Source organism: Hippocampus comes, unplaced genomic scaffold (genome assembly GCF_001891065.2).
Source record: "Hippocampus comes isolate QL1 unplaced genomic scaffold, H_comes_QL1_v1.1 scaffold39, whole genome shotgun sequence".
Lineage (NCBI taxonomy): Eukaryota > Metazoa > Chordata > Actinopteri > Syngnathiformes > Syngnathidae > Hippocampus > Hippocampus comes.
Window position 1 is genome coordinate 1,867,736 of NW_017842054.1, and position 9,937 is coordinate 1,877,672.

General features: G+C 48.7%; 1 protein-coding gene across 1 annotated transcript in view; it reads left to right on the forward strand.

Annotated features, from left to right (window-relative positions):
* The first annotated feature begins 26 nt into the window (after nucleotides 1-26).
* The window catches only part of sptbn1 (spectrin, beta, non-erythrocytic 1), a 50,099-nt gene continuing 40,188 nt past the window's right edge, over nucleotides 27-9,937 (forward strand). Inside the window, exons 1-2 of the mRNA XM_019860104.1 lie at nucleotides 27-148; nucleotides 9,502-9,754. Of these exons, the coding sequence (XP_019715663.1) occupies nucleotides 9,607-9,754 (148 nt within the window). The 5' untranslated portion in view covers nucleotides 27-148; nucleotides 9,502-9,606. The remainder of the gene's footprint in view (nucleotides 149-9,501; nucleotides 9,755-9,937) is intronic.

The following is a 9,937-nucleotide window of genomic DNA, read 5'->3' on the forward strand; positions in this document are numbered from 1 at the left end:
CGCATTCCGCTCCGCAGTCTGGTCCTCGTTGCCGAGGCGGGGGAGAAAGAGGAGGGGGAGGAGGAAGAGGAGCCTCTGCATTGTTTTCAGCACCACTGGCCCGGCCGCCCTTCACCAGCACCGCCAGTACAGCCATCACAGCCTCGAGGTGAGTCCCGAACCGAACCGAATCGCTCGTTCGCTGGCTCTTATCAGTATCGTGGTTGTGCTCGGTAATGTTGTGTGATTGTGGCGGGCTGAGCGTGCGCGCGCCCCCAAATGACGTGCGAGCGCGGCTGAAGTTGGCTGCGCGTTGGCGCGGAGAAAGGCCGACGAGAGACTCTTTCTCCCCACACGGGCGTCCCGGAGGGCCTCGCCTCACCCTCCGGACCTCCGTGGTTCTCTTCAACTTGAGTGCGTGCGTGCGCGTGCGTGCTCCAGCTTTAGTGCGCCACAGCAGCATCTTTTCCCCCCCTCCTGCAGCCTTCCATCAAGGAGGATGGAGGTGCAGCATGTTATTGTTTTTATCTGCTGTGAGGAGGAGGAGGAGGATGGTGGCCGTGATGATGAAGGCGGTGGCGCAGGCGTGGTCGTGTGCGGCTGTTTTCGTGCCCGCGCTCGACCTTGTGTGCCCACGGAGGTATTTCTGTGCACTTTGTGCTGCTGCGAGTTGAGCCACGGCGTCTTGTTCTTGTTGGTCTCTTTTTGTCGTTGTGGTTTTGGTGCAGGCCGGCTTCCGAGTCCAGAGGCGCTGTTATGTAATCAGATCCGACTGGACCCACTGCTGCTGCTGCTGCTGCGGCGGTCCCTCCTCCGCCCTCCTCGCTCCATTTCTTCTTCTTTTTTTTTTTCCTACCAGTCTTAAGGTGGCAATCTCCAACGTGACGGTTGACATTTGCGACGTTCACGTGGGCCCCTTTGTAACCCAGGAGCTTTGCTTTGGTTTCTTGCACATTTTCCACTTCACTTCTGGTCAGTGTGGGACCCCCACCCCTCCTCCACCCGCCGCCAACTGGTCAACATTTGGCCATTTGTTGGAAGGGAAGTGAAGTGTCAGGTGTGACTTACTCACATCAGACGCCATCCACGCATGCCGACAATCACGCAGATGATCGGATGTCTGTCGAGGATGAGCCCGAGTGATTACGTGGTGTGGGGTGCGCTGACTTCGCATATCCTAAAATCATTTAAAATCATTTCAAAGTTTTTTTTTTGTTTGTTTGTTTTCCGCTTCTCTTGGGCTCTCTCAAAATGTGCTTTGAAATGTTTTATTTTTTTCTGTTTTGATTGTTTGTAACGTGCTGTTCCACAAAACCAAACCCATTTGAAGTCTTGTTTGCATATCATACATAAATTCACCAGTAATTAATTGTCTCCTGTTCACTGTAGTTTTGGAAAGTCTTTGTTTTGGAGTTTCATCCTCACGCAAACGTGGAAAAAAGTGGGATCAGGGTGATGCTGTACAAAAGTCACTTTTTGGGAGGGGGGGTGTTTGGGGAGCAAAACTTAAACTTTTGGTTGTCTTTGAAATATGCCGCTCGTGCTGGCAAATCTTCCTCAGCCTGACTTGACCTGACCGATGACGTTTATTGTGCAGTCAAACACGTCATCGGTTTTTATTTAGTGCAATTGGACACAAATGTGACTTCATAATAAGCAAGAGAAGTCATATCCTTGTTTCTTTATTTTTTGGTCCTTTTTCAGTTTTAAGCGAGTCCAAACCATCAGTATCTTGGACTATTACCGCAAGGAAGTTCTTCCTCACTGACGAACAACAAATGTCCGGGCCGTAAACACGGGTTCGAGGACCAAGAAAAAAAAAGAAAATTGCCTCTTCTCCAGTTTAGGATGTGCCACACCCCAAAGTCATGTATGATCATCTTTCAATCTGTTGGGCTCGAACTCCATGAAATTGTCGCCATTGCGGCTGATTGTCAAAATCGTCAACTTTGCCAATTGGTAGTCTGGGAGACTCCGTTTTGAACGTGGGAGACAATTTCAAATTTCCTTAACAGACAGCGAGATTGGATTCCGTTAACCAGACATGTTCTGAGACTGTGTGCGCCGTGCCTCCGGGAAGTACAACAATGTATCGAGTCGATCGGTAGCGTTGATAAGCAACGGAGGGGAATCCCACGCCATACATTTTGTTCACAAGCAAGTTCGGGGCGGCAGGTGGCGTCCCACGGTTCGTCATCACAAAGGCCTTTTCACTATTTGGTTGGGGAAAATCCGGTCGTTCGACTGAAATTGACGTTATGAAGGTGGTCGTTGTAAGCAAAACCAACAAAGAGAAAATGAATGACGTGAAATGTGAATGTTACAGTGGTGAAAACGCAAACGGGCTACGTGGAAATGAGGTTCGAACTTACGAGTAGGGCCAACTATCATCCCAAAGCAAAAAAAACTTCAATGCAACTAAACTGTTGAAGTCCGAGTAACATTGGGCCCAGTTGAAAGATTTCATGGAGTGATTCCACAAGCAGGAGCTCGCGTACCACGCAATGACGATCGCTCCACCAAAGAATTTGAGCCAACTATTTGTAGAACACTTAAAAGAAAAATACACACACACACACACACACACACGTTTGCTGAAAACTCTCCACTCTCAACCCAGGCTAAACTTAAATGACACCAAAGCCCCATTACATCAAACTTTTTTTTTTTTTGCCAAATTAGCTTCATGATTGCTGAGTCTGTATTAACTTGGAACCCCCCACCCCCTTACAAATTCTAACTGCCAAAAATCAAACATCTCATTCATTTTCGTCAATTCCCCAAAATGGAGACGTGACAGAGTGACGTTGCGGAGGTGAGCGAGGGATGTGGGAAGAAGAGAGGGTGGGAGTGATGAAGAAAAAGAAGCAGGGCGGGCGCGCTCGTGCGATAAGGCTGAGCGCAGCGCAAACATTCCCCGGGATGACGAATCGCCCCCGGTAGAGCAGGAGGACCACAGAGCCAGAGAGCGAGACGGGCAGGAACCTTCTGGAAAATGTCCAGCAGACAGGAAGTGGATCGGCCTATGACATCAGCAGATGGCCACGCCCTTGGAATGCAAACACACGCGCGCTGAGATAGATAAGGCTGTGTGTGCGCTGCGTGCCTACCAAGTTGCTTTCGGGGATTACGGCAAAATTCTCCTTGAAAATCGTTCTGGATTTATTGCCAACATTAACAATGCTGCGTGTGTGTGTGCGCACACGTTTGCAATTGTGTTTACGTCGGTGTGCGCTTACATGTGTGTCTACATCTGTCTGTGTGCACTCATGTGTGTACATGCGTCTGTGTGTGTGTGTGTGTGTGGGCATTTGCGTTTGTAGCGGGGCGTCTGTACGCATCCACATTTGTTTCCATGTGTGTGCGCAGGCCTCGAGGCCGAGGTCGGGGTGTGGTCGAGTGGCGTCACACAGGAAATGAGTTATTAGCCGAATGCGGACCTGCGCCTCTGCATGGGCTCTGCTCTCCCTCCAGAAACCAAAATTGCTCAATCTATTCACTCCACAACTATAACTAGTTGTCGATCCAAAACGTATCCACCCGTCCCGCTCAATCCTCCTTTTGTGACTTTGCCTTCGACAATGATTCATTTTGTTCTTTTGTCTTCGGGCTCATCAAACAATTTAGCATCGGCTTACCTAACCTGTTAACGGCAGAAAGATGTCGGCCATTTTGTTGGTGCCTCGCTTGAATTTTTGTCAACCGTTTGGGGGCAGACGCTCGTGCCGAGCTAACAAATTAGCATCATCCGAGCTAACAAATTAGCATCAGTCTTTTCATCTGTCTGATGGCGACCATTTTGCTGCCGCTTCACATTGTCGGTTGCTTGTTTTAGCCCCAGACTTGATGCTAATGCTAGTGCGGTAGTAGCATTAGCGAAGCAACTTTTATTTGTGTTTCTTTGACGCGTCAGGCAAAACGAAATTGAAGAAACAAGACGTTTAGGTACCTTGTTGGACGTTGGCGTAAATATTGACAAAGACATTTGCAGCGTTTCCTTGACGGCAAAAAATGTCACCGTCATTGACCTCTACCCGAGATTGTCTCCTGCATTTGAAATACGAGCTAGTGTGTGTGTGTGTGTGTGTGTGTGTGTGTGTGTGTGTGTGTGTGTCTGTCTGAGTGTGTGATTAAGAAGCGTTCCATCAGTGTCGTCTTTACCTGTCACTGCCTCATGCATCATCATCATCATCATCATCATCATGGGAAATATGAGTTGGTGGTGAGCTGCGTGTCCTTGACCAAACGGGAATGACAGCCCCTAAAGACACTTAGGTGTCGCAATGTTCACATTTTCACATGACCAACCTGCTGAGTTTTTTAGGGGCGGGAGGGAGTTGGGGGGGGCGCTCTTTCGCCAAAACATGACTGGAACACAAGTTGAAGTAAATGACAGCCGTGCCTTGAGATGTGAGGCAGAATTCTATCCATGGCCACACTTGTAACTCAAAACGTTCCCCCTCCCCCCATTTCAATTGATTTTTTCCAACGACGAGGAAAAAAATTGAACTCAATTAATTGTTACATCTGCAGTGGAATTTAGTGTATACACACTCCCCAAAATGTTTACAGTCAGTGTGAAAGTGGCTGCAAACACACACACACACACACACACACACACACACACACACACACACACACACGCACACACGGATAGGCAGTCAGTACGACAGGTGCCAGTGCACCTGCAGTGTTGAGGAATGTGACTGATCCCAGTTTTGTTTTTCCAAACCTGGATCAGCAGGAAAGCGCACGCCCGCGTGCACGCAGTGCAGATTAGATGTGACGTCCCACAATGCACCGGCGCTCTCGCTCTCGCAGGCCGAGCGGAAAAGTGCCAAAGAATCTGGCCGCCGGCCAGGCTGAAATGATGGGATGGATCACCATGACGACACGCCGACCCTCCAATCTGGACCGTGACAAGCCCACTGTTAGCGAGCGAGTGCGCGTGCTCTCGACTGTGTCTGTGAAATGTATTTTGGGACTAAAAGCTGCTACAAGCTTTTGAGAGGAGGAAGCAAAAAAAAGTGGGTTTGTTTTTGAATCGTTGAATGTTTTTCTCCGATTGGTTGGAATAGTTGAAGTGACGTCAGCGAGGCATAAAGAAGGTTCACAGCTTTTGTGGTGTGTGCGTGTTTGTGTGTGTTTAAAAAAAAATGGCTTTGGGGTGGTGGGAAGAAGGCAAGCAAGTGAAAATGGCGTGAAAGCAGATGAGCACCAGAGAGTGTTTTCACTTTGTTCTTCTGCGGGTGTCTTTTCCTCCCCCGGGTTGGCGTCCTTGGCCCCTCCTCCTCCTTGGCGCCGTCCCAGAACTCGGCGAGAGTTTGGGAACGGGCCGCTCTGTGCGCCTCACGCGACCACACAAACATTCGCAGAGAGGAACGTTTCCGAGGAAGGTTCCCATGTGTTTTCATTGCAGATTGTTGCAGCTGTTGTGAACGTGCGACATCAATAAAAGATGGATCGTATCGTTAGCCTAGCACGTTGGCAACGATTCGAACCGGCTTCCAGAATATGACGTAGGCCACAAATCTGCTGACAATGACCAGACTCGGAAAGTCGTTTTTTTTCTGAGAGCAAAACGGCTCAAGATTCAGCATCTAACATGATGCTAACGTTAGCGGAGTGACTTTAAGTTGACCGTCGTGCTGCCGTGACGACAGCGAAGTCGTTTGACGCCACGTGTCTGCTCGGTCTCATCAAGCGCGCGAGCGTGTTGCCGCTTTGCCCAACTTCTTGACTTGACACAATGGCGCCGTCTGTCCGTCTGTCTCGCTACACACTGCGACCATTCAGCAGCATGAGGGGTAAAATGAGTTTGGGACAAAATGTCACGTTTGTCCCGCAGACTCTAACCGGACCCTCTCGACCTTTTCCTTTTTTGTCACGAAAGTGACTCATCGAGCTGAGGCCAGGGCCGTTCATCGAATGGACCTTCTTGACGATTTCCCGTTGGTCGGTCAGGATAAAAACAAAAGGCCCCGACGAGGGACTTGAAACCCTCATTAGAAGCCCTACGTTTTGTCTAAAAGCCACATTTGCAAATGCGTGGACTACCTTCTTGCCGGTCGTCTAGCATCCTTGTATTGGTGTGTGTGTGTGTGTGTGTGTGTGTGTGTGTGTGTGCCTACGTTTTGTCTAAAAGCCACATTTGCAAATGCGCTTACACTCTTCTTGCCGCTGGTCTAGCATCCTTGTATTGGTGTGTGTGTGTGTGTGTGTGTGTGTGTGTGTGTGTGTGTGTGTGTGTGTGCAGGCTAAGATATTAATGGAGGCCTTATCAAATATTGATTAGCAAGCACAAGTGCTAGCACAGCTTTGTTTCTTGCCGTCACTCTTCTTGTTTATTCGCTTGCTCACCAAGTTGGCTGCTAATCAACCACCAACTGGTGACGATATCATCTGGAGAGCTATTTTAGAAACACTGACTCTTGCCAGTCACCGGTCATAACTGACCTTCGTCCGGCTCTGTTCGTCTGGCTGTCTCCGATGAATTCTAATTCATGTTGAATGTATGCGTTTAGGTCATGCTCGCGCCCTCGTTAGCGCCATTTGCTAATCACTTCCCGTTTGTCGACGGCTCGTCTTCGCCACATCTAATTAAAGACGCTGCTTTATCCCATCCCGACAGCGTGTCCCCAAACGCCTCGTCAAGTCCAGGAAGGGAAAGAAGGTGCGTGTTTGTTGTTAATGCATATATTGATTCTTGTTTTGGCGTAAAGTGAGCCCCGGCTCGTAATGATGATGTCAGTAAAAAAATGCAAAAGGGTGCTTTCATCTCGTCGTAAATCTACGGTGCTTTTAGTGTCCGCCGTGGGTTCGATCGCGGCGCCGCCCCACTGCGCATTTGGCGCATCCATCAATAGATTGAATCAGCGAAACCGCGGGGATTGCTACGTGCATTAGCGCTCGACCCTCCCCGCGCTAACCTAATTGTGCTAACACGAGAGCGAGTGTGCAGGCAGGGAGGAATCCTCCGCACAGTTTTCCAAATTGTCGGCTCACCCAAAATGGACGTGTTGGGGTTTTTTCGCACTTGATGGGCGGGTTGGGGGGTGGGCACTCTGGACCCAAAGCTATTTGGACACAAAACACTCCCATTTTCCAACATTTTTAGGTTGACTCTCCAGGCCGTCCTGCCATTCAGAGGTGCTGTCAGGAAATTTTTGCTGTGTGCACCGCCAGAGCTTGTTTTACTTGACTGTATTTGTGGCCGTTATTTGGCGTCCTTTGCTTCCCATGTGTGTGCGCGCGTGCCTTGTACAGTAAGCGTGCTGTTGCAAGCGAGCGAAGCGCTGGAGAGGCGCTCGCGTCTCGCCCCGCGTGACGGCTCAAGTGATGCTCGCTGCCAGGTTGCCATGGCGACCCACTGACACCAGTGTCTGTAAGATGCTGATGGAGGCGTGGGAGAGACTTTGGCTCTCGGATTTTTCTCTTATTTGTCACTTTTCACCAATATGGCGGTTTGGTTCATTGTGATGTTTCATCGTCACAGTCACACACACCCCACCCACCCCTACGCACACAGACTGGAGCATTTTTAATTTTTTTCAAAGACGCTTTGCCTGTTTTTATTCTCAACATTAAATTAGCCCTCAAAAATGATTTTATGAAGGTTCAACAGTGTCAAGCAGTCGGGGGAGGGGGAGGGTTTTTAATCATCAAAATACGATTGTCACATTTGCTGGTTTCGGTGTCGTTTGGTGAACGTTTTTTGTGTTGCCGCCTTCTGAGTGGGCTCCCACGCATTGCATGCTGGGATGATTGTCTCCATGGAGACGGCCGCTTTTCACTCAGTCATGTGCCACTTTGGCACATGAAAACATTTTTTTAAAAGGTGACTCATTTTTCATTGTGTTTCTTTTTCATTTTCCCCTCATGTTTTCAGTTGTTCTTCCATGTATGACAATGTCATCTTTTTTTTTAATTTTTTTATTTTTTGCTCAAATGTTTTTTATTCTTGAATATGTGAACGTTTTCAGGCTGCGTTTGGCGTAGGATGATATGAGGCAGGATTGTGGGCTCCCACACAAAGTTCCGTAAATTCATCAAGGGAGTTTCTTTGTTTGTTATTAATAGAAAGAAGCTGCTCTTGTACTACAACAATACTCATCACGTAGTGTTCCTTTACTCGTGGGCTTGTGTGTGTGTGTGTGTGTGTATGTGTGTGTGTGTATGTGTGTGCGTGTGTGTGTGTGTGTGTGTGAGTGTGTGGTGTGTGTGTGTGTGCGCGCGCGCGCGCGCGCGCGCGCGCTTGCATGCGTTCCCCATTGAGACTTTTTGCTGACCCAATTTTTTCAAAATCAAACATCTGCCACGAGTGACCCACTTGACACACACACACTCGTCCAGTTTGAAACCTTTTCTCTCTTAATTAATTCAGTACCAGCCAATTCTAGAACCCCTTTTTTTCACCCCAAGTCTTCTCGTAAGTATCTGGGGTTGAACGTGTGGAGTGTGAAAAGACATATAAATATGTCTTTGGGAGTGAATGAGTTAACTTGACAAAGCCTCGTATTTTGTGCGCGACTAAATGATTCGAATTAAATGCCATCGACGGCACATTTCAACCATTTTGCTCGTTAACTATCCAATCTGCCCACTGGCTTCTTTTTGAACTCATAAAGGGCGCCTCCTGGTGGTCCGATAGTGTAGTGCACATGTAAATAAAGACATCGCATGTTGTCAAGTGTACCGCACTCGGTGTCGCATCGGCTGGTGCTAACGTGTGACCTTGGATGACTGTTTGTGTTGTTAGAGGGGGATGCTAACAGTTCCTGAAACCCCCTCACCCTTTCCCCTGTGGCCGAAACAGAAAATGGGAGATTCAAGCCACATTTCGATTGCGTTAGTTGATTGCTTTATTGATTAGCATGAAGAAATATCTGGCGGACTAGCAATCCTGAGGAGCGAGCGTTGTTTCGCTGTGTCACCCCCCCCCCCATCTAAACGCACGCACACGCACACGCACACTCACGCACACGCACACACTTGAACCAGAAGTGGAAGATGAAGCTCTTCAATGACAGTGTGTAGTAGCGTGCTGTGGCCAAACGGGGGTGCGCTTGTCTCATTTGTCATCCCGGCAGGCTCTTGCAGTGCTAGCCAATCACAGTTCAACCTTAAGGTCACGTGACAGCCAACTATTGCTGTTGGAAGCACGAGTGCTTGTTGAATGCCTATCTTATCATTCCACCACTTAATTATTATATGCCAAATGTTAACGCTAAATATGTGTTATGATAACACTGAAGAGTTACACTTCTTGGTATTGATTATGCACACTAAATCTATTTTTAAAAATGACGAGTCCAAATGTCATCATGAATTGAAAATATTGATTGAATAGATGACATTCCATCTCGATTGAGTAATTTAATTAAGTGAATCTGCAAAAAAATATATTGAAAAAAATCTGGTCATTTATTTAATATTCAATTAATGAACGTGTATCATTGTTGAACTAAATGCGGAAAGTCGGGTCACTGTTGTTGAGCCTAGTTTTGGCTTGTTTGGGTGCAGGTTTGCCGAAGCAGCATCTGGCCGCCGCGTCGCCAAGGAAGGAAGGAAGCAGGCTAGGAAGGAAAGACGCAGCGGGGTGTGCGGCATAGTGGCGTTGGAGTGGCGATGACGTCGGTAGCGGGCGAGTTGGAGCACATGGACATCCAGCAGACGTACAGCGAGGGCGTCAACAATCGCTGGGATGCCGACGACTGGGACAACGAGAACAGCTCGGCCAGACTCTTTGAACGCTCGCGCATCAAAGCGCTTGCAGGTAAGCGCGCCGTACCGACTGGGCGGGGTGCTGGGTGTGAGGGTGGGGGTGAGGGCCTCCTCCACGCTGTCAACTAGTGGCACATGTGGAAAGCGGCTCGTGTGTTTGCAACGGTAGGGCTGAGGTCAACATGGAGGCAGTCCCGAGATGGTGTCATTGGCTGGGGGGGTGTGTGGATGCTGG